Source organism: Miscanthus floridulus, chromosome 9, assembly GCF_019320115.1.
Source record: "Miscanthus floridulus cultivar M001 chromosome 9, ASM1932011v1, whole genome shotgun sequence".
Taxonomy (NCBI): Eukaryota; Viridiplantae; Streptophyta; class Magnoliopsida; order Poales; family Poaceae; genus Miscanthus; species Miscanthus floridulus.
Window position 1 is genome coordinate 102,237,558 of NC_089588.1, and position 26,028 is coordinate 102,263,585.

Consider the following 26,028-nt stretch of genomic DNA (forward strand, 5'->3'; position numbering starts at 1 on the left):
TACGCCGTTGAGTGTCCCCTCGAGGGGTGCCCGGTGAAAGAGTTGTCGTGGCGGCTGTAGCATGGTACATCTTACAATCTTTGGTGAGATGAGCCACCGAGTATCCGTGGTTCTGACATGGAAGGTTCATGGCATAGCCAAGATTTACCCGATAACTCAGCTTTTGGCTTCGCTTAATGCTCAGCCAGTTGAATCCGTGATTTCTCTTCACTATCAGGGGTGCCCCGGCCCTATTAGGGTTAATCGCGAGCGTCGGGAAGAGTTCCCAGGCGCGTGCCATTGTGGCGTTCTTGAGCCTGTCGAAGAATCTAGGCAAAACAACGTCTAGCGATGGCAGTGGTTGTGCATCATCTGGGTGGTGTGATTTTTACCAGATCATGCATGCGGTGTCAAGGAGGTACTCCCGACAGAATTGAGAGAAAGTAGACTCGGCATAGCGACTTACATGATGTGGCCGCTGAAGCGGTCCAACATCGATCGCATTTCTGAGCTTGGCGAGGTAGAGTTGATTGGGCGATGGTGACGTCGAGGCCGGCGTGCGGGTCTTGAGGTTGGCATGCCATGGAGCCCTCGATCGCGAGGAGGTGGCGGCGCCATGGCCATCCATTCCCGACCACCTCTTGATCACACCCTTACTCGACCTGCATAGAATAGCCATCCGAAACACAAAAACGAATCTAAACGCGAAAGGCCCCTACCTGGCGCGCCAACTGTCGAATTGTTTTGCTTCGGCAATATCTAGCAACGTGATCGCGTAGACGGAATCAAATGATAGTGCACGAGACACAAAGATTTATACTGGTTCAGGGCGTGGTGTGCACTAAACCGTGCTCCAGTGGTGCGGCTACTCTTGTATTCATATGCTCAATTACAGGGGCTATTGATCCTAGCTACGAGGTAGATGGAATGTGTGAAAGATTGGATCCCGTGCCCGAGGTCCCTACCCTCCTTTATATAGGCAGGAGAGGTAGGGTTACAGGGAGGGCGGTCGGACTAGTAGATTGTGTTCCTAATTTATTACATGATATGCGCAATAGATTGATCCTAACTATATAGTCCAGATACACCCGCCTTGGTTTGCCTTGATCCCCACGTTATTGGTTGATAGCGTCAGCCCTTGTGGGCTTCCTTCTTGATGGCTGCTGGGCCGATAGCTTGGTGGTAGTTATATACACGGGCGGTGCAGGTACCCTGGCCCATATCTCTAACAAGGTCTATAGTAAGAGATGGGCCATTTTAGGATTTTTCCTGAAATTAAACGAGATGTCTCCATAAATTGCTTTTTATAGTGCTAGGGACACATCATGCCTTTAGGCTTTTCTAGGAATATTAGGTGTTTCAGCTGAAAAGAATAGGGAATACTAGTGTCTTCCTATTTGTAACAAGTTAGTAACTGCTTTGTCCATTCACATATATTTTCCAAAATAGGCTGCTCGATGCAGTGATGCAAAATCTTGAGACGATTAAACAATTGTAGTCCCAAATTTACTTTGCTTGGAACAAAATGAATATTGTGACTTGTGAATTCATGCAGAATAGTTTCATGGTCCAAAATTCTTTGCGGAACAATGCCCTCTGTCTCTCCTTTTTTTGTTGTTGTTTGTGTCCTTCACATAACTGACATATCATTGGTCCAAATTAAAACAGCTATAAGACAATTATGCTGCATAAGACAGATTATCACACAACTGACATACCATTGGTCCAAAACAGCTATATATACACATGCAAGCAGCACACGCAGGCACACGAAGATGTGCACTCATCAGAATAATAATCCAAAGATGGCCTCGAGATCACAAACTGTCTCATCATCATCCGCACTACTGCTTGGGTTCCTCGTGCTACTGCTGCCCCTGCAGTACACTGATGCATCATCAGGCGAAGTAAGCTGTGTGCTTTCCTTTTCCTCTTCCCTGAAGCTTGGTGTCTCTGTAGGTCTCTCCCTCGACAAGGGGCCTTGCTTGTCACTGATGCTGCTTCCTGAAAAACTCAGACGACGATCTACGTTGTGTACATGGGTAGAAAGATGCACGATGACCCATCCGTGGTCATGGCTTCTCACCACGCCGCGCTGACCTCCATTCTTGGGAGGTAAACGACTCATTCAACAAGCTGGCAATGGGTCTGCACACATTTATATATTTGTAAGCTGGCTTTCTCCTCACCTTTTGCCACTCATATATATGTATCATCGATGGAGCAGCAAGGATGAAGCCCTCAACTCCATAGTTTACAGCTACAAGCACGGATTCTCCGGATTCGCAGCAAAGCTCACCGAGGCGCAGGCAGAGGAGCTTCGGAGTGCGTAGTCACCGATCGAGCCAACACAATAAAAGCCTGAACAAACTAAAGTCATGTTATATTACTCGCAAGCGTTAGCAGTATGAACTGATAATAACAAATTTATTTGCAATGATGTTGTAGAATACCCTGGTGTTGTGAGAGTGAGGCCTAACACTTACCACAAATTGCACACGACTCGGAGCTGGGATTTTCTTGGCATGAGCTACGGCCAACAGCCATCAGCGTCGTCGTCACGGCTCCTTAGGAAGGCCAAGTACGGCGAGGATGTCATCGTCGGCGTCATAGACGGAGGTTTGGATTCTGATATATTTACTCATTCAACTTCAATAGTAAATCCAATTTGGTGAGATACACATGCTGCGGCGCAGGCATCTGGCCGGAATCACGGAGCTTCGACGACACCGGGTATGGCCCCGTGCCGAAACGGTGGAAAGGCGTGTGCCAGACCGGCCAGGCGTTCAACGCGAGCAACTGCAACCGGAAGATCATCGGCGCGAGGTGGTACAACTGTGACGCCAGGGAGGAGGGCCTCAAGGGCCAGTACAAGTCGGCGAGGGACGCCGACGGCCACGGCACGCACACCGCCTCCACGATCGCCGGCTCGCCGGTGCGGGACGCGAGCTATGGTGGTGGCCTGGCCGCCGGGCTGGCGCGCGGTGGCGCGCCGCGCGCACGGCTGGCGATCTACAAGGTGTGCTTCTGTGATTGTGGCGAAGCGTCGATAGTCGCGGCCATCGACGCCGCCATCGGAGACGGCGTGGACGTCCTGTCCATGTCGTTGGGAGGTTTCATGGAGATCGAGGAGACGCAGCACGCCGTCTCGGCCGGGATCACAGTGGTGCTCGCCGGTGGGAACGATGGCCCCGTGCAGCAGTCTGTCAGCAACGCCCTGCCGTGGGGCATCACGGTGGCCGCCACCACCGTGGATCGCTACTTCCCGACCGTCATAATACTCGGCGGCGGAGAAAAACTGGTGGTACGTACTCCTACCACGCACTGTTGTCATTCATCCCACTTCAGATATGCATCACTGATTCACTGGTCTATCAACGACACGACCTCATGCTACAATCTCACGAGTATTCCGTATCTTATATCTCACTATTACTAATTGGAGAGGATGCATGTTAATTCTTATTGACACACTAATAATAAATAAATTCTAGAAATTATAACAATAATCAGAAACATCTAACTTTTAATTTGGCAGAGTCTAATTATCATCTCCAATAATAACTATTGAATCTATTCTTTTATATAAACAAAAATTGCCCAGCACTACCATTATAAAAAATACATAAAACAATCCCCTAAATTACATCAAAATTACCACCTCTGCCACTATGAAAGATAATTTAAAATAGCACTCTAAATTTGTATGTAAATTATCCACCTTTGCGATTGTGGAAGTTAATTCAAAATAACTCTTGAAATTTATATCTACATTACCCACCTCTGCCACTGTGAAAGATAATTCAAAATTACTCATGTATGTCATTATGAATATAATATAGATTATCCTAAAGTTTGCATTCAAACTACCTATATGTGCCATTATAAAAGATAATATAAAGTAACATCTTTTAATTTGTATCTAAATTATTATATCCATATCGCCCATTACAAAAATAAACAAAAGTATCTCTCAAACCCACAAGTAAACACAAAACTAATTCGATATCCCTAACGTACATTATATATATTTCTAAACTTCACACTTCTAGCACTATTAAGATAAAAGTAAACATAATGCTATGTTCAAACATATAGACCGATTAAACATCCATACCTTAAAATAAATGTGTATTTGATAGCTTATCAAGTATGGAAAATGTTGCATTAACAAACCACAGAGCAATGACACTAGAAATCCAAAGTTATATTAATACTACTTGATAATAAATGTCTTAAGTTGTTATTTTAAATAAAATTTATATTTTTTACTAAAAATTTATGTCATATTAATATTGGTAATTAATTTAAGAACTCTACGTTTTATAAACAATACAACTAAACATATAATTTGTTTATATAACAAATTCAACATCTTAAGTGCCACAGTGCAAGCTGAAACAACTATTTATGGTACTATAAGAACTAAGAGGGTAGTCTAAGATCAAGATCTACTTTTAATTAAATATAAATTTTGAATAAAATATATGATAAGCACTAGAATTTCAAGTTCACATGTGGTTTGAAAAATTACTACAACTAGATTAAAAGTTTAAATTTAAAATATAGATTTATGACATGGAAAGAGACGCAATAAGAGATTATATACTTAAACTTAGGTTTCAACTTAATAAATATCACCCCAAAGAAAGATAAATCCTAAAATTTTTAACTAAAGGCCCAACGGAGCATGTTAATCGTCATGAAACTAGGTACCAAGAAAAGATAAATCTTGAAAATTATCATGAAAATTAGAAACATAAGATCATCAATCCGGTAGACCTAATGCCATTGATAATAATACCAATTGAATCCATTCTATTTTAAAAAACAATTGTCCACCTCTACGATTATATAAGACAACATAAAGTAACCCACAAATCTATATTCAAATTATGTTATTCAAATTTTGAATATAAATTAGATATAATTTTTTTTTCATATTCATGGCACTTCATGTGTCCTTAATATGTGAAACCTTAACTTAAATTAATAGCCCAACAACCTATGCTCCATCATGTCATATAATCTTATTATGGTACATAAGTATAAAAAAGTTTTGTTAATAAGTTTAGTACGTACAACTAACAAAATGGATTATCTTTATTCTCTCTCTTTTTTTCCTAATGCAATAAGCATATATACTCTATAATGTATCTCAGGTTGTTGTTTCATCCTCTGTATCTCCTACTTGGGTTTTTAATATATATTTAGTTGAAACCATACATTAAGACCAGCTCTTGTTGCATCTTTTTCAACGAAACTATTTCAACTTATCTTATTAGTTGTTGCAAATTTTTTATCGATATGTTAAGTTCAAACTCTAGTCGTTGTTGTATATTTTGTTCATTTTTTATATTTTATTAAAAAATATATTCTAGGTTCCAGACTCCCATCTTAGTATTATAAACAATTATTCAACTTGCACCACAAAATTCATGAGGTTAAAATTTCCTATTCTTAAGAATTATAGGTGCAGTAATATTGTTTTATAAAAAAGTAGAGTACTAGAATTAAACTACTAATATTAATGTGTCATAATGTTTGAATCAAATGTGTGAACTTACGTAAACTAAGAACTTACAAAATTGTCTTAAAGCTTTAAATATAAGTGAATCGTAATTCTTAGTGTCCTTATATGTGGTTTTGTTAAGCGAACATTGTATTATGATTGATAAACTATATAAAATTTGTTTTATACATGGCGACACATAATATTTACGTTTACGTTGAATTTAATAGTGGTAAAATTGGGCAATTTAGGAACATATACAGTGTACTTTGTGGTTATCAATTTTTTCATTATAGCTTATATTGGTAAGTTAGACTTACTTTCAAGGGATATTTTAGTTTACGTTTATAAGGATATGTGGATAATTTATATGGAAATAAAAAAGTGTTACTTTTATATTATCTTTCATTATGGCAAATGTGAATAATTCAAATACAAATTATTTAGTTACCATATATTATCTTTCATAATAGAGTCTACAAGTTGATTTATAAAATTATTTATGTTTTGTCGTAATGATAGAAGTTCCTAATTGTTTTAGAGAATAGAATAGATCCAATAGTTATTATTCTCTTAGATGATTATTAGAGTCGTACAAATTTAATGGCTAGATGTTTCTGTTTGTTATGATACTTTATAGATTTTTTTTTATGCTCATATTGTAAGAATAAATTTGGAGGCTCCATTTAAGGTATCTAGTACAAGGGGACAAATTCTTTTCTACTCCTGGGTGTAGCTACTCCACTATAAACCATGTCTAGACTCACGTGAAAAAGAGGCAACGGGTCTAATCCACCTAAAACTGTTTAAAGAAATAAAATATTTATTGAAATAATCAGAAATCCACGAGCTATTTAATTGGGTCTAACTGAACGTCTCGGCAATTCTGGCTTGCCATCTTCATTGTTCTCGAACATGCGGTACGGTGGTAACGTGTATGGCGAGTGGCGACCTCTAGTGACAAAGCACCTCTGGTGGTGCGAGCTATACCGATGACTTCGCATACCTCATTAGCTCTAATTCCAAAAACCTGATTTAATTGATCTTGGCACTAATTAGCAGTTTCTAGCCCTAATTTTCTTCCTTGTTGCGGTAGATTGGAGGCCCATGGATTTGATTTGATGTGATCTGATCCCTCTTTAGGCAGTGGTAGCATATGATGTTGAAGATGTGAAACCTAAGTTTGAGTTATATTCTATCTTGTTACATCCTTTTTATGTGGCATGATTAATCTATATTTTAGCTATCAACTTTTTATATCATTAGTTGTTGCAATTTTGTTACATATGTGTTAAGCTGAAATTCTAGTGCTTATTGCATATTTGGTTTTAAATTTTGATTTTGTATGTTATTAAAAAATAGGTTATGTATATAACCTGAGTCACGTGCAGGGGCAATCACTATTTTACCACAACCGCTCAGCTGCATCCAACAGCAACGACGACTTTACTTCGCTTTATTTTGCGGCCAAGGGGTAAGACATGCACTTTTGCTTTCGACATACTTCCGTAGAGGAAGTCTAAGAGGCTCACTATATTCATTCTAATTGGTAGAAATAGAAATTTTGATGGAAAAATACCCTCTAACAGATTTTTTTAATTGGCTATCCAGTTATTAGCTAGCCACCTCTCTTTTGGATTTCTTGCTAGCCAAAGAAGAAGGGAAAATGACTCTATAGAGCGTGCACAATATATAGAAAAGCAATTAGAGAGTGAAAAGATAAAGAAAAATAATTTTTATGCACATGTCTATCCAAATGATGATTAAGAGAGTAACTATTAGAAAAACTCTTGGAGATGCTCTTAGTATAGCATAAAACGATACTTTAACCAAAAAAGGGTAAAACTGAGAACAATAAAACATTAGGTAGATGGATTGAATTCTTCGACAAAAATTGGTACCAAATTCTTTTTTTTTGTAATGAAAATGAAGTTTTTATATTATTTAATGTTTAGATACATTAGAAAATGAATTTTATTTTTAGAATATTTGGAAAAACCTTCAATGAGTTTGATGGTCAATGATACCTTGTTTTTGAGTTGAAATGGTAAAATTGGACTCCAATAATTGTTTGATTGTCAATTTATTATGTTAATAATAACAGAAGTGAATAATTTGAAAGCACATATAGAAGTTCTTTAGGATATGTTTTTACCATGACGCATCTATAGGAGGCTAATTTATGTAATCTTAAATTTGAATAACAGAACTTAGATGCAAATTTATGGGTTATAATTTATACCATTTTTATAATATCATAAATGGGTTACTTTAGGCTATTCTACTAATGGCCTAGATGACAAATTTTATTACAAATTTTGGAGTTAACTTTCGACATACTTTTTCAAATTTAAGTAAATTTATAAAAAAAATACAACAATATTTATGATACCAAATGAAAAAATATATTTCATAGTTTATCTAATGATATTAATTAATTAGGTGCTATAAATCTTGGTGTTTTTTTGGTATCAATTCGGTCAAACTTAAAAAAGTTTGGCATTGAAAACTTTAGAAATTAATTTATATTATAATTAAATAACCCAACAATCTTCACTCCTGCATCAGCTGCGACAGGAAGAACCTGGGATCCGCAAACATCACCGGGAAAATCATCGTATGCTTTGCACCGCCGTTCCCGCAGTCCACCTATCCTCCGCCGGCGGAGTTTTACATGGCGACGCAAGCCGCCATCGCCGGCGGGGCCAAGGGCATCATCTTCGAGCAGTACAGCACCGACGTCCTCGAGAACCAGATGTACTGCCAAGGCCACATGCCCTGCGTGGCGGTGGATAGAGAAACCATATTCAGGATCCTATACAGCGAAAGGTGTGGACAAAGACACCATATTCAGTTAGTCCTCGAATGATGCCTAGCTCTTCTGTTCCTCTTCTCATTATACCGTCGTCCCCTGTTCCTGTGTACGTGTGTGTGTGTGTGTGTGTAACTTTTGCCAGCACGGTGGCCAAGATATCTCGGGCGACGACCGTGGTCGGAGCCCAGGTTGCCTCACCGAGAGTCGCCATGTTCTCGTCGAGGGGCCCTAGTGCACAGTTCCCCGGTATACTCAAGGTGATGTGATACTTATATAGGAGTACATTCTCTTGGGTCATGCATTGATCTTTGCCGTGATGACGACATAGCTGCCCTTGGTTTGTGTTTGGACGACAGCCCGACATAGCTGCTCCTGGAGTGAGCATCTTGGCAGCCAAGGGTGACTCGTACGAGCTCATGTCTGGGACATCGATGGCATGCCCTCATGTCTCCGCAGTGGTCGCCTTGCTCAAGGCGGTTCACCCGGACTGGTCGCCTGCCATGCTCAAGTCCGCCATTGTTACAACAGGTACTACCAGTTTATTATATATATATGCATGCATGTCAGCCTAACGCTAACAACAAGCCTACTGTCCGTCTGCTTCAGCATCGGTGACGGATCGATTCGGCATTCCAATCCAAGCCAACTCATTGCAAAGGAAACCGGCGGACGCCTTCGACATGGGCGGCGGCATCATACAGCCGGACAAGGCCATTGACCCTGGCCTGGTATACGACATCACACCGGAGGAGTACACCGACACCGACGAGATTGCCCAGCTCAACCTCCCCTCCATCGCTGTGCCCGACCTCAAAAAGTCCATCACAGTCTCACGCACGGTCACCAACGTCGGGCCGGCCAAGGCGACGTACCGGGCCGTAGTGGAGGTGCCGGCGGGCCTGAGGATGAGCGTGGAGCCTCCGGTGATCGCCTTCCAGAAAGGTGGCGCCAGGAACGCGACGTTTAAGGTGACGTTCGTGGCGAAGCAGAGAGTGCAGGGCGGCTACGCGTTTGGGAGCCTGACGTGGCTGGATGACGGCAAGCACTCAGTGAGGATCCCCGTCGCCGTTCGGACCGTCGTCCGGGACTTCGTCGCCGACACATCTTGAGTTCAAGCGGAACGAGTAGCTTGCATGTTTCCTCGTTGTTGATTCAGGCATGCGTGTAGCAAGAAACATGCATGCGTGGAAACATTTCAATAATACCCCCCTTTCAAATCAGTTTACTACTATGGTCCTTGTTTTCCTTGTAACTCCCTTTGGGACTGTGGTTTTTTCATTTGAACCTTCTTCGTTATCAATTTGAACCTTCTTCTTTATTACCATTATCTAAATATAATTTATCTTTAGATACTTAGCAAAAATTATGTTCCTAGAAAAACCAGAAGAACCTTCTTCTATCGTTTCAGTTTCAGACGGTTTGTAAGCCCACAGTTCCAAATCGTTATCAGCCTATAGTTCATAGGCTATACAATCAAAATAGGCCAATCATTGTCTTTGCCATGTCGGTATCGCATCGCCATGCCTCTGCCTCACCGCCATCACGCTGCCACGTCTATGCATTCACCTAAATTCTCCTTTGCTGGCTTTATGTGAATCTTCTCCAAGGTGGCCGCCCGGATGTGGGGTCACTCCTGACCTCTCACCCTCGCTGAGGATCACGCACGGAGAGGCCAAGGGTTTCCCACACGGAGGAAAGTGTATAAGTGAGTGAACGAGAGAGCGAAGGTCCACCGAGATCGGGACCAGAAATAAATGCGGATTAATAACTCATTAAATTGTCCGGAAAAATCTCTCGTTGTTACACGAGCACCCTGGGTACTTATAGACCACACCCGGGGTCGCAGTAAAATTACGCTAGGGTCAACCTCGACAAGGTAACCGCTACACAACAGCCAAGGGTACGGCAGTAATCTTCCTCCCTTGGCCACCCCCCCCCCCCGAACCCTAACCGTCATGGTGGGGCTGCTGGCGTCTTCAAGTTGGCTCCTTCTCACGGCTCGCGCTGGACCTTCGTGCGTCCCGAACGAGGGTCCACCACTTGCTATCAGCCAGTGCCTCGCTCGCGGTAGTCCTTCAACCAAAATGGTGAACCTTCGCATGTGACGCCTAAAAACATAGGACAACACGATGAACAGAAACCCTCGCGTCGAAGGTGATTACCCACCACAAGGTTAGTTAGTCAGGCTAGCGGAGGGTCAGGCGCCAGGGTAGGAGCTATGCTGGGGTCCTCGCCCCCAACAGTAGCCCCTCGAGGATCAGACCTAGCATGATGGGTCGGAGCAACGTTGAAACTCGTAGGAGGGTGGTAGGTGAGGGTACCTTGCCTGCGGCCTGGCGCAGCTATGCCCCCATTGCGCTCGACCAATGCTGGGCTATATCGGTTTTCGGTCCGTTGTTTTAGAGGTATAGTTTCCTTCTTTTTAGGTGGTTTTGTTATGCACTCTGATGTGACGCGCGATTGTTGAAGGCTGTTTCCTGCTTTTCTCGGGATTCACGTCTCCCGTTCGTGTCCTGTTTTCTTGGGATTTCCAACGATCTCTTTTCTTTCGGGTGGACGCTGGGTGCCTATAAATAGTTGTGGTATGTTTAGGGTTTTTCCTTGTTCTCACTTTGTTTGTTGACTAGTTGCTGCTCCCGAAACGAGTGAGCCAGGGTTGTGCTGGTGCGAGGGTTGGTGTTTTGAACAAAGGTTGGGGTTTTTCCTTGTTATATCTACAGCTTCCTTCTCTTCTATGTACATTGTAGTTGTTTTTTGTTTTTGAGCTTTCGTAGCCTTTTACTGTTGCTGACACTGTTTTTATGATTTTTGTTTTGTAGCTAGATGGCTCGGGTGAAGAAGACCTCAAGGCCCATTGATAGCTCCGAGGCTGTTGGTTCTGCACCGGAGGTTGCTGTGAGTTTTGAGTTTGGTCCTACGAGGGTCACCTTGGAGGAGTTGGACGAGTTTGCGAAGCTTGGTTGGTTTTCCTAGGATCTTGCTAGGCTGCCGGAGGGGGAGACTGTTCCGGACCCTCACGATGATGAGGTTGTCGTGTATCGAGAGTTCTTTGTGGCTGGGTTGAGGTTTCCCCCGCATCCTCTTGTTATTGGGGTCTTGAAGAGGTTTAATCTGAAGTTTCATTAGCTGAACCCTTCGAGCTTCGTGAAGCTTGGTATTTATGTTGGGGCTTGTAATTCGCAGGGGGTGGAGCCAGATCTTGAGGGGTTCATACGACTCCATAGGGTTCATCCACAGCCCCGTAAGCTGAAGGTTGCTGGGAAGACTGCTTTGGGTTAGTTTGGAGTTTATACCTTTTGCTATCGACAAGGTGCGGAGGTTCCAGTTAAGGCACAGAAGAACATGTGGGCTTCGCCCTGGACAGAGCACTGGTTTTATCTAAGGCTAGAGAGTGAATCAGGCCTATGTGGAAAATTGGTGAGGCTTGATAATGTAACCTCGGATGCTGTTATGACTGATGGTTGTCTTGCTATTGTTGATGCGTTGAGGGCTTTGTCGCACCACTAATGCGCGCGTGACCTGGTTGAGTTTATTTGTGCGAAGGTCCTGCCTCTAAGGGCTAATCAATCGTGGTTTGATGTGAAGGATGATGAGATGTATCGGGGTCATGGATTGAAGGGGCTTGGGATTGACGTTAAGCAGGCTTGGTCGAGGGTCCTCCAGAAGAGCAGCTCTCAGGTAGCAGGGATTAAAGCTGTTTATACGGAGGTTGCGGAGGCCACTGAGGAGCTTGTTAGTGCTCTTGGTAATGCTGAAGCCAAGGCGATAAGGGCTGCACTAGCTGATCGCCATTGCGTCAATCGCGTCTTCGACCTACTTGGGTTGACGTATCTAGATTGGTCGTAGGTTGAGCCAATGGAGACTGGGGTAGCAAGGAAGTGGCTGCCCAAAAAAGGAAGAGGTCGGAGGTAGCTGGCAAGCCTGTTGGTGTGTCCAAGCATGGCGGACGTGGTCATGGACGTGCTGGCGCGCCTAAGGCTGCGAGGGTCGCAGCGGGGAAGGTGCCTACTTTGAAAGTTGTGTCTCCCATTGCGGCCGTGAGGCCTGTTTTAGTGGTTGCACCGGCGATTCAATCGGATGCGGTTGTATAGGCTCGACCGACTCGGAGGATGCCGACCCTCGCTAATTTGCTGCTTTTTGCAAGTCATTTCTGATGAGGAAGACAATGAGGAGGATGAGGAGGAGGCAAGCAAGGGTTTGGGCGAGGGTAAGGGCGATGAATCGAGCTCGTCCAGCCAGGGTAGAAGTTCTAATGGGACTGATGATGATGATGGTGATGAGGATGAGGATGCGGGGGATGAAGACAACGTGATCCGTCGTGATGCTGATTCTATAGAACTTGGGATGGCAGGTGGTAGGGCGGGGGAGGATCGAGAGGTTGACTCGCATGCTGAGGATGTCGGTGCGATCCCTCATTGCCGTGTTCATATAATGTGCGAGGGTCGTGATGTTCCCACCGATGAAGATGAGGATGAGAGTTTTGTAGGGAAGCAGCCACTGGGCGAGGCCAGCCATGGTAGTCTAAAGCATTTCGCTACCGCTTGCAGTGCTGATGAGTCGGACATTGAGCTGTTTACTAGCTCGGACCTTCACGGCTGCCGCTTGGTTGGGACTGACGAGGAGCGCTGATTTATGGATGGCGTGTATCGTCAGATTTGTATCCCCGAGGCGGAGCTCTTGCTGAGCAATCGGTCGGTCGATCATTTGACCGAGGATTTGGAGGTGATCGGCATGAGGGCTATCATGCTCATGCGGGCCGCTCGCTGATGTCACGGCCATATTGAGACTGAGCTGCTTGAGCGGATTGAGAAACTTGAGAAGTCAAAGGAGGGGTTGGTTATGGCCAACAAGGAGTTGAAGGCACAGGTTGGGTCGCTGGAGGCTACCATCTCTCAGAACAAGAACAAAGTGGAGCAGGCGGATGAATTGTTAAATCGCAATATTGACCTTTGCACGAAGCTTAGGGAGAAGCGTGACAAGATTGTCGAGGTTGAGGACACCTGAAAGAAGGCTGAGTTAGCTGAATCAAATGCTGAAAGCTCTAGATTGGGTTTGGTGAACTGATGAAACCCTTGGTGCTAACCTTTGGCTTTAAGTGTATATGAGATAGGTTAGTACCAATCCAAGTGGTGGAGCAATTGAAGTCCAAGGTGATGGTGATGGACATGTGATGATGATCAAGCTATAGACTTGGAAAAGAAGAAAGAGAAAAACAAAATGGGGTCAAGGTAATGGTATATTTGATAGGGCCATTTTATTTTGGTGATCAAGACCCTTAGTAATTGTGATCACATTTAGGATAGATAGTCGTACTATTAAGAGGGGTTAAATTCATTGTGAAATGCGGTTATCAAAGTGCCACTAGATGTTCTAATTCATTAAATATGTATTTAGATTCTAGTGAGTGCTAACACCCTTGAAAATGTTTGTGAAAGTTGCTAACACACGTGCACAAGGTGATATACTTGGTGCTTGGCATATTTGAGCAAGGGTGGAGAAGTTGGAGTTAAGGAGGTGAAGTTTTCTGTGACCAGACTCTGGCCTCGGGGGGACAGGACTCTCCCTAGGCGTGTTTGGTCAGTAGAACAGAGAAGGGCAAGCTCTCTGTTTTTTATCGGACAATGAGGAGGTGAGGGATCGGACACGCAGGGCCTGCATCCGGTTAGTGCTGATGTATGCTGACGCGAGTGGTTACGTGAGGACAATGAGGACCAGACTCTGGCTACGTCTGGTCATGCTTGAGCGGACGTGTCCAGTCGTAATTTGCCGACTCTGGAACCTCTCTGGAGTCGATCGGACTCTAAGTGGCGATGCGTCTGGTGGCTCCACGGTGTGTCCAATCGTTTGCTCTAGGGCCCGGCCGTGCGCGTGACCTGACATGGCTCGAGTGCGTCCAGTCATCGCATGGGTGCGGCCAATCGCCATTTAACACGCGCGAGGGCAGTTGCTAGCTGTTGGCATCGTGCGGCTGACATTTGAAGGCGCGACAAGTGGCTACATCCGGTTGACTAGATGCTGGCTTGGGTGTGTCCGGTCGTCCCGACCAGCGTGTCCAGTCACCGCGCAGTCAGCCCCACTTTGAGCCAAATGGCTCTATTTCTTTGGGGGCTCTATAAATAGTGGTTGGCCGGTTTGGACTCACTCTCTTGGCCATTTCTATTGAGAATTCACCCTAGTAAGCCTAGCCATTCCTCTCTCACTCATCTAGATTGATTGATTCATCATTTGGTGAGATTGGAGAGCATCCAAGTGCATTGCTTTGAGTGATTGCATCTAGCGGGCACTTGGTGATTGTGTTTCACTGCGGATTTCGCTTGTTACTTTTGGTGGTTACCGCCACCTAGACGGCTTGGTGTAGCGAGGATCGTCGAGGGGAGGAAGGTGTTTGTCTCCGGCTCCGATCATGGTGATTGTGAGGGATTCTTAACCTTTTTCCGGTAGAGTGCCAAAAGATACTCTAGTGGATTGCTCGTAGCTTGTGGATCCCCATCTTGTGTTGGTTATACGACACTTGATTGCGGGTTAGGCATGTGATGCCTATTAGCACGTGAACCTCCAAGTGGATGAACCGCTACAACGAGGACGTAGCTTGCCAGCAAGCAAGTGAACCTCGGGGATAAATCATCGTGTCATCATTGTCTCCAGGATTCACATTGTGATTGATTGATTATCTCTTGCCACAACGGTATAAACCTGACTACCTCTCTTGCATTTACTTTCTTAGTGTAGCTAAGCTCTTTAACTAGTTTTGAGAGCTAGCTTGTGTCTTGTTAGTGGTTTGTGGGGCTCTTTAGTTAGTCTTTGTGAGCTCACTAACTTAGAGGGTAGTGACTTAGCCATTGTGTGAATTAGAGATCATAGCAACTAGAATTGTGGATAGGTGGCTTGCATTTTTAGTAGGCTAGCGCAATATTCGCTTCGCTTCATATTTGTCTAACCACTAGGCTTAAATGTTGTTGTAGAAATTTTTAATGGGCTATTCACCCCCTCTAGCCATTAGGACCTTACAAATGGTATCAGAGCAATGGTCACTATGATTTGAGGCTAAACAACCTTTGGTGTCGAAATGGCTCAAATCAATAACTCTGAGAAGCCACCCCAAATTAATAGTTCAAATTGTCCATATTAGAAGGCAAAGATGACCACCTATATCAAGTCAATCAGTAGAAAGGTGTGCAAGGTGGTGGAGACCAAATTTGAGATAGCCAATCTGGAGAATCCCACCGCGGCCGAAGAGGTGTTGCTCCAAAACAATGACATTGCTCTTAGCGCCATTCATGATGCTTTGGATGAGAGGACATTTGAGCAAATCAAGAATATTGAGATATCTTATGATGCATGGAAGAAATTGGAGGAATTATTTGAGGACACCCAAGTCGTAAAGGGCGCCAAGGCATACTTTCCAAGGAGAAGTTTGCAAGCTTCAAGATGAAGGATGATGAAAGTGTGCCGGAGATGTTCCATAGGCTACAAGTGCTTATCAATAATCTCAAAGCACTTGGAGAAGAGGTAAAGGACAAGGATTTCTCTCACAAGTTCTTGAGATGCTTACCATCAAGATTTGGCACATTGGTCACTATTCTAGCGAGGAGTCACTACTAGAAATATCCACTTCTATGACAAAAATCTTAATGAAGAATCTAGAACCGTCATAAAAATTGCTTTTTATGATGAAAAATTTGGTTTCCTCATAGTTCATCAATGACGAACCTCGAACCCCCCTTATCTATGATGAAATCGGGTATTGTCACAAAAAATGTCACAGAACAGCACATGGTTTCATCATAGATCACTCGCGTGACTGTTCCTACTCGTCTGTGATGATCTTATTCAGAACTTTGATGAACAGGGCTTCATCATTGAACTAATTACTGATCTATGACAAACAATATTTGATCTGTAACGATGGCGCTTTGTCATAGATCTCCACATGGTGCCTTCTCCATTCGACGTGTACCTATGGGACCTACAATTACTCATCCATGATGCTTGTAATTCACCATAAAAGTCTCCGCTTGATCCTTTCTCCATGCGACATGTACCCATGGGATCCTTCTCCATCTGACCTATGGGACCCGATGGCTTACGAGTCACGTGTAGTTGTGGGGCCTTTCTCCATCTCTATCCGACTTATGGGACCTGATGGCTTGCGCATCACTTGTGCTTGTGGACCCTTCTCCATCCGACTTGTGGGACCCAATGGCACCTTTCTCCATATCCATCCGACCTGTGGGACCTGACGGCACCTTTCTCCATCTCCATCCGACCTGTGGGACCCAACGGTTTGTGTGTCACGTGTACATGTGGTACCATCCGACATTTGGGACCCGATAGCTTATGTGTCATATGTACCTGTGGGACCTTTCTCCATGTCCATCTGACCTGTGGGACCCGACGACTTGCATGTCACTTGTTGCCGCTGGGGTTTAATAAATTCAGACTAAAAAACCATGATACTTGGGAGTCAAACCTAGGACCCAGATCAAGCAATAGACCATCTTCACCATTGTGATAGACACCTAGTTGTGTTAACATGTCTTTGGAGTCCTAATAGTAGTATATGTTCTCTGTGTGGACAGGTTGACTTATATATTTGATGTATCCCTTGCAAGTGGAAACAAATCTGTGCCCATTGGACTTGCGGCAGTGGCGGTGGCAACGGAGGATCCCTAGTGTGCTGTGGTGGCTCAGGCGTCCTTTTGGAGGCTAGGCGGTAGGTCTTCTAGGTGGAGTGCGGCGGCATTGGTGTTTGTATCCGTCGTGTGCCACGGAAGAGGCGACAGATCTGATTCGTAGGTCTACTTTCTTGCCTTTTCCTGTTCACTTCACTGTTTTGGTCCCTGCTTGAACATGAGGTATACAAGAAACATTGTAGTGTTTAAGATCTAGTTAGGCCAATGATGATGAAAAGAACTAGGAGGTGGCACTGGTTGTTTTCTGCCAGTGCATGTCACTTGCACATCTGTCTAGCGAGGTGTCACTACTAAAAATATCCACTTCTATGACGAAAATCTTAATGATGAATCCGGAACCGTCATAAAAATCGCTTTTTATGATGAAAATTTTGGTTTTGTCATAGTTCATCGATGACGAACCTCGAACCCCCTTATCTGTGATGAAATCGGGTATTGTCACAAAAAATGTCACAAAACAGCACAGGGTTTCGCCATAGATCACTCGTGCAACTGTTCCTACTCGTCTGTGATGATCTTATTCAGAACTTTGATGAATTGGGCTTTGTTATTGAACTAATTATTGATCTGTGACGAACAATATTTGATCTGTAACGATGGCATTTTGTCATAGATCTCCACATGGTACCTTCTCCATCTGACGTGTACCTATGGGACCTAAAGTTACTCATCCGTGAAGCTTGTAATTCATCATAAAAGTCTCCGCTTGATCCTTTCTCCATGTGACATGTACTTATGGGACCCTTCTCCATCCGACCTATGAGACCCGATGACTTACGTGTCACGTGTAGTTGTGGGGCCTTTCTCCATCTCTATCCTACCTATAGGACCTGATGGCTTGCGTGTCACTTGTGCTTATGGACCCTTATCCATCCGACTTGTGGGACCCAATGGCACCTTTCTCCATATCCATCCGACCTATGGGACTTGACGGCACCTTTCTCCATCTCCATCCGACCTATGGGACCCGATGGTTTGGGTGTCATGTGTACATGTGGTACCATCCGACATTTGGGACCCGGCGGCTTATGTGTCATATGTACCTGTGGGACCTTTCTCCATGTCCATCTGACCTGTGGGACCCGTCGACTTGCGTGTCACTTGTTGCCGCCAGGGTTTAATAAATTCAAACTAAAAAAAACCATGATACTTGGGAGTCGAACTCGGGACCTAGATCAAGCAATAGACCGTCTTCACCATGGTGATAGACACATGGTTGTGTTGACATGTCTTTGGATTCCTAATAGTAGTATATGTTCTCTATGTGGACAGGTTGACTTATATATTTGATGTATCCCCTGCAAGTGGAAACATATCTATGCCCGTTGGACTTGCGGCGGCGGCGGCGGCAATGGAGGATCCCTAGTGTGCTGTGGTGGCTCAAGCGTCCTTTTGGAGGCTAGGTGGTAGGTCTTCATGGTGGAGCGTGGCAGCATTGGTGTTCGTATCCGTCATGTGCCATGGAAGAGACGATAGATCTGATTCACAGGTCTGCTTTCTAGCCTTTTCCTGTTCGCTTCACTATTTTGGTCCCTGCTTGAACATGAGGTATACAAGAAACATTGTAGTGTTTCAGATCTGGTTAGGCCAATGATGATGAAAAGAACTAGGAGGTGGCACTGGTTGGTTTTCTGCCGGTGCGTGTCACTTGCAGATCTATCTAGGCAAACAAATAGGCCCTTCGCTTTTGCCTTAAAACTATTTTTTCTATCTAGTGCTTGCTTGATTCTACATTTCTGTTTCGTATGCTCTAGTGCCACTAGTGAGTCCTTATGGTATTTTGAACTTGTAACATATCTGAGGCCACATTTCTTTGCCAATGATGTCTACATGGCTATTGGATGTATTAGGATGCAGCTCATATGTTTGCTTTCTGTGTCTTGTCCTTATTGACAACCAAGTTGTCCATTTGGTTCTAAACAAGATGAAGGCATCGAAAGTAAATCAATGCTTTGTGTCCATCATTCACATGATTGAGGCCACTAATGTCTAAGCCGCACATATTGCTACTAATGCCCATGATGATCACTACCACTTGTTCACTGACATTCTACTTGTGAAAACTGAGGCAGCCTGTTTGGGTTGTGTAGATTTGAGATGAGTCATCCCTGCTATGTTGTGTTCAATGGCCATGAGCAAAGAGTTTACTACAACCACTGTTCACCTAAATGGCCGTTTAGCCCGTTTACGCACCGTTTAAACACTACATGGTGGTACACCGTTTCCATTTAATTGGTGGTTTTGACCGTTTAAACGGCCGTTTTCCCGTTTAAACACCCATTTTGCCCGAATAATGGGCTAAACGGTAGGTGACTGACTGTTTACCGTTTAGCGTTTAGGATAACACTGACTACAACTGGCCTCACTACGTGGAACAAGCTCATAGGTTTCATGGTGCTTGTTATAAAAAGTACAGGTCCTATGAAGAAGGAATTGCTGCCTTCAAGTCAAGAACCAACTCAAATCCACCCTTAGCTCATGTTGATGACTTCTATCTTCAAAACCCAACAACTGCTCCACCCTCTTGTCCTTCAAAACTGTTGTAATTATAGTCCTCTTAATCTTTATCTGTCTTCTATGGAAGAAACTCTAAGCTCGTGTACTGATTGTAAGTGTGATGGTTAGACTTGATTTAGCTAGAATTATAATGGTTACAGCTCTATTAACTGCTACTCTAGTTTGAGTTATATATATCAATGTGGCGCTACTCTAAATTTAGATGAGGTTGTACCATGAAAATTGTTAATGGTTGTTAAAGTATGACTTTGGTATGAGTTGTGGACTTCACTAATGGACCTTTGTTGGATTATTTTCCTCCTCCGTGATCTCAATACTGAGCAAGCTCTCATCTTACTGCATGCACACTGATGAAATGGAGGAGGCCCCCAACAAGAGGAATGCACTAGCCAGCCTCATGGATGATGTCTTTGTCAAGATCCTTCGCCGCCTCCATGCCCGCTGCTTGTTCTGCTACAAATGTGTTTGTCACTCCTAGAAAAACCTCATCTCGGACAACCATAAGTTGATGCCCCAGACTATGGCTAGCTTCTTCTACGATGGAATCTACGGCCAATGAAACTTCACTAGCATCACCGGTGTTTACCCCTCCTTGTCCTTCTTGCCCTTCACCATGAACAATGTAGCTGTCTTAGATTGCTACAATGGCCTCATCCTATACTAGTGCCTTGGGGCTGATGGATACCGCTATGTCGTCTGCAATATGGAAACCCAGAAGTTGAAGGTATTGCTGCCTAGAATCCATTCTATTGTTGAGGCTCGATTGGGGTTCGATTTGACAACCTCCTCGCACTTCCATGTGTTTGAATATATAGAGGAGGATGGTCAGTGCGTGGGTGTGGACATCTACTTATCCAAAACTGCAGTATGGATCTTTAAGGAATCTAAATGGGGCGAGGAGGCTGGGTGGACATTTTCAAAATCAGCAACTGTGTTTCTTAACGGTTGCCTACACTATATTGGGTTCTGCGAGGGTTACTGTCATATACTTGCTATGGATATGGAGGGAAAGGCATAGAGGAAAATTCCTAATAGGCCGCGTGATTTTTCACGCTCCATCCATCAAGCTCAGGCTCAGTTGTGTCAATGTACTATTAGTGGTCGCAATATGGCAAAGCTTTCAATCTGGATCCTTAAAGACTATGGTACTAATAATAAATAGACATTGAAGCATACTATCAGCCTGTGTAAGTTGTTTGGAAAGACTAAGAAACAAATGGGTTACTTTGATTTTGAGTCATGCTACACAGCGGTTATAGTTCACCTAGAATGGATTTTGGTTTTCTTTGTTGGGGCTGGGGTGGAAAGAACCGTCATCGCATATAACATGGAAAACAGAAAAGTTCATGTTATCTATAAACATGATTTTAGTTAGAACAAATGACAATTGAGGAAAGGGGGAAGCAATGAGGTTAGCAGACACAATAATAAGTTCATACTAATAGTATGGTTTGATATGAAGCACATTACCTTTATCTAGATCCTAAAACCACCAGGGAACGCGATTGGAAAAATGCAAATGGGTGAGGGAAGAGGGGGACCAAGCAGATTAATGCAATTCTATCGGATGAGGGAAAGGAGGATGCTCCTTTCACATAGACCTTGCATGGTTGACGAGAGTGAAGTGAATGCGGCAAGAAAGCTGGACACAAAAAGGAATTGAGAAAATGAGCTTTTGACCACCATTACACGCTTGAGACTTGAATGTCTGGTGCGGTTGTGATGGGTCTTTTTTGTACTTTTTTACTCCAATCCAAGCAGTCACAACAATTGAGGGGTAGACTGGTTGCTACTACATTCAAAACTAATGACCCTTTATATTGTGTCCTACGAGATCAAATATACAGCGGCCAGACTTTCTTGCGTTCGCAGTAAAATTCAACAGCTATGTCTCATCCGTTATGCATTAGATCTAAGGCGATACTTATTGAGATGAACTCCTCGCTGCATGGTTCTTGCAAGTTCAACAAATTTTATCAAAGACTACTGATACCTATTTGGTTCATGCAAGATCAAAGCCACTCATGACTACTAGTACTATTGATACGTGTTTGGTTCAACAAACCGAGGCGCAAAGCAACCCTTGCGCGGTTGCGATGAGTGAATTGAATTTATGAGGAAAGCCTCTGCAGTTATTTCACTCCAACCATTCACAGCAATCGAGGGGTAGACTGAAGAGTGAAGATGAGTTGCCCTTTCTTCTGTATGCAATTTCTCTTGCTTGGTTTTGCAGAGCAGCAGCTAGCTAGAGATGGCTACATGGTTTTATAGGTCCTGATCGTTTGCACTTGCTCGTTTGTGGCTGAAGATGCCACATCAAATCTAACTACCTTACTAGTACTTCATGCATGCAGCCATAGCTGGTGCAGCTATTCTTTGTAGCACAGCCGATCAGGCAAAAGTTCTAGTCATAACTCAGTAGCAGAGTAAAATGTTTAGGCTGGTCAAATTTACATGACTCGGACTATGAGACGTGCGTACGATTTACAAGAAATAGGTAAACATCATTTCATCAATACTATACTTATCTATATATATTTGGTCAACAGAGTTTAACCCACCTAATACAAAGTTCAACAAAAGTCCATTTGCATGGATATTATTACAACAAGATAAACTAAAGAACATCACAATTGTCTCTGGTGAACATTGAAAACACAAATCAGAACATTAGTGTTATGAGATACTTAAACATCACACCTATTTTAGAAACAGACAACAAGGGCATATCTCTAATGCCATACATACTAAACGTTAACATCATCTGACCATGTTGCTACTGCTCAGTTGAAAGGAACTGCATGAACTCCACCAATATCTGAATCATTTGGACATATTGTAAGATAACGAATATGATGAGAAAATACTTTCTGCACCATGGAACTCATAGCAGTATGAAAGCAAAGTCTAGAGATTTGTATTTGAATGAACCACAACAAACACATAGGGTCCTAGATGATCCTCATCAAAACGGTAGTTTCGATGGCCAAGAACTTGATGAACACTACAGAAGCAATGTACCACCTACTATAACGGTTAGAATGCACTACAAGCACTACAACCCTTGTTTGTAGGTCAAGACAAACATGAAGCTCATGGAAGACATAGTGATACATAGACATGTCCCAAGAATGATCATAGTTATCCATGATCTATCTAAAAAAGAAAACAATATGCAGAAAAAAACGAAGACCAAAGATGCCTAGTAGTAGGGTGGAGGGCAAAAGCTTTGGGATGGAACTGAAGCAGGAGCTGCGGAGAGCCTTCCTCTCACCCCTTGTCTCTGTTGTTATATAGTTCATGGGTCATGGATCACCCCATGACCCACGCGCGTGGCTGCGCGCCCACGACCCCACATATATGGCACAAGAGTTGAAATGATCTGTATTTTGTTGTTTCATCAAAACTATGATCCAGCCTGTCAAGATTTCTTTAGTATCGAACTATCTTAGGCCCTGTTTGGTTGGACTGTGACTAGTTAGCCATGGCTAAAAAATAGCCAACTAAAAATCAGCAAATTAGTTGTGTTATTAGTCCATACCTGTTTGTATCCTGAACTAATTGTTGGGTTCTATAGATTAGAACTAGTTGTTAGCCCCTGGTAGTCAAGTTCTATGGAGTACTGGGATGGCCCCTGTATTTCGTAGTGATCTGGATCGTCTACATTTTGTAGGGTCAGACTATTTTAGGGTCCAAAAAATTTCAACATCTAGACACCCACGTCCTCCGATCAGAAAGAGAAAACACTTTTAGTATAACCAGTTACCAAATGATCAAAGGACCTGAGCTACACAACGCTCAACATAGTTTAACCGACCTAATACAAAGTTCAACAAAAGTTAACACAGACATGCATACAAATAAGAGTTCACATACGGTCGTCCCACAGACCAAGTCTAGTCATGACTTGTACTACTAATATGTCCCACAGATCAAGGGTCGAGGCAGGCGTGCAGGATGTTGTCGTCCACGCTCACCTTTGCTAAGATGGCATTGGCGACCGACTCGGGGCTCACGAACAATGGGTATGTACTCGACCGATGGAAAGTATAGCACCGACTGCGACTCCAGTGAGGACGACGATTCGGAGTACTAGCGAGTCGGCGAATCGCAAGATCGCTAGCCAGGAGGAGGATGCTTTAATTTTTTTTCTCTTCTCTTGAATCTCAGAACACCTTAGAATCCATGACTACATTTTCCAGGTTGGAAAATCCATGGGGGTATCATTTGAATAACCCATTTAGTTTTTTGGAGGGTTTTCCATCCCTGGGCGTGCCTTCCCCTTGCTTCCTAATTATAGGCCTTAGTTCAAACAGCCACAGATGTAGTCACACACAAAAAAAAACATCGCCAGTTGCAGCAAATAAGCTACAGCGAGCAGGTTTATTTTTTCTATTTTTGGTAATTTTTAGGTGTCAAATTCATGAATCTTTTAATTGTTTGTTGTCATCCTCTTTTAGTTTTATGTTTATTTATATTATGAAAAAAACCGAAAAGGCAACCACTAAGGCCACCCAAAATTCTGATCTCTGCTGAGCAGACGGGGCGATCTGCCCACCCAAAAATTTGATTTCACACCGCATCGAGCAGTCCCGCCAACACACACCAAAAATTAGATGTCTCGCTATTGCCCTCCGCATGGAAAATAGATTTACCACGCCATCAATTTCAAACAAGGGCATTTATGATAATGTGATGGCCACATAAAAGCACAGAGTCACCGTCTCCGCCTCTATCTCAACTCACCAGCCGCACCGTCTCTCCTCCAGCTCTAAACCCAAGTCCCATGGCCTCCCTTTCAACTCTCCAGTCAACCCCTCCGCCACCCCGCTCTGTACCCTAGGCGCCATCAGAATAGTAGCTCGACTTGCTCTCCACTCTCTAGCCACACCCTCTCTCATACATGTTCGAACCCTAGCCAGAGCCGGATCCCCTTCGATTCATCGATAGTAGGTCGATCAACTGATGGTGGAAGGACCACCTCGATGATGGTACAAGCCAGACCCGGATCCCCTACCTATATCCGCACCTGTGATGACCGACCGAATCTGATCCCTTGCTAGAGCCAGATTTGGTACCCCTTTGTCAATGCCGACCGCACCAACTCTACGACCGTGATGACAGGATGGTGGTGCCGATGATAAAGCAAAGGCAGGGAACACAGAGAAAGAGCTACCTAAATTCCTTTTATGATGTGCGATCTACTATAGTGGCTAAACCAAGGATATGTAGATAGCGATGGGTTCCATATTTCCTATAGTTGAGTGTTGCTAACATGTGCTTTATTGGATTAATGACTTTCATATAGGCTGTAGTTACTAGTTAGGTGCTTATTTGCATACTCTTGCTCTGTTATGTTGACATTCCATAGATGTTTTAGTTCATAAATGCCTTTGAAATCTAGATAAACAGCCACTAATTGCTTATGAATGAGCACGAGATGCACAAATCGTAAGGAATCATAGAAAGATGGAAGTACTTGGAATACGATGTGTGGGCCCAAAACCTGTGTCTCCAAAGGCAAAAAAGTCAAGCACAAAGGATAGACATGGTGAAGATTTGGAATATATCCCTAAACTAGGGGAGGTAGTTGAGGGATTTGATGATACAGATGAAACAGATTCAGAGTTAGAAGATAAGTCGGTGCCCCTATCAATTGAGGTGCTTGTTCTATCTTGTATTTAGTTTGGAGTGGGAGGGGGTGTAGGTAGCCATGCAATGGTTTACTGTTTGGATATCAATGGAATTTGTACATGCTTGATGATTAAGTTTGTATCTCCAATTTTAGTGTCTGGGTCGAAGAAGCCATAGAGGAGACTCTGCCAGTAGGACAAAAGGAAGCACTACCATGAGTCCTAGGTGAAGGCTCTCCAAGTGAGTGAGGCCAACACCACTAGAAGAGCCTGCTCATGAATTTTGTACTCAGAGGTCTTTCACTGGCAAAAGGGTGGAGGTAGCAGCAGTAGGTGAACATAATTCACCATCACGACCGACACCTGGACCTAGGGATCAATTCCAAGTCCATCAATTGATTTGAGACATTGGTCAGGATGGCACCCTACCTAGCCCTGAGAGAGATTCCTTATGGCTAGATGATGATAGCCTTGCCAAAGAGGAGCCCTCTCAGCAAACTCCTGTGTCCCCCACCCGTAGAATGATGAAAGTTGCCAAGGTTGGTATTACCTTATAGATGTCTATTAATTAATTTACACTAGCTATTTGATATCCATGTAACTTTTCTAACAATCTAAATGTATAAAAACTATGTAGTACCATTGTCGGGAAGAGCGAGGAAGCCATGGCCTCAAACTCATGGAATTATGCTTGACAAAATGAGCAAATCACTTGGAGGCGTGAGGATGGGCATCTCTGTTGCTGAGGGGAATAGATGGCCACATGATTCAGTGTAAGCTACCAAGTTTGCCTCAAAGGGAGGTGTATTAGTCAGGAGTGAATTACCAATTTTGACGCATTGGAAAAAATACAAGAGGAAGAGGCCTCACGTCGTCTAT

At 43.6% G+C, this 26,028-nt stretch overlaps 1 protein-coding gene across 1 annotated transcript; it reads left to right on the forward strand.

The window, feature by feature from the left end:
• Window positions 1–1,739: 1,739 nt before the first annotated feature.
• On the forward strand, window positions 1,740–9,537 carry LOC136484030 (subtilisin-like protease SBT3.9). The gene is made up of 10 exons (XM_066481201.1): window positions 1,740–1,886; window positions 1,997–2,094; window positions 2,207–2,304; window positions 2,428–2,598; window positions 2,676–3,283; window positions 6,883–6,965; window positions 8,060–8,320; window positions 8,449–8,563; window positions 8,663–8,834; window positions 8,913–9,537. The coding sequence occupies exons 1-10, from the start codon at window positions 1,755–1,757 to the stop codon at window positions 9,413–9,415; spliced, it is 2,241 nt and encodes a 746-aa protein (XP_066337298.1). The 5' UTR covers window positions 1,740–1,754; the 3' UTR covers window positions 9,416–9,537.
• Window positions 9,538–26,028: the final 16,491 nt, after the last annotated feature.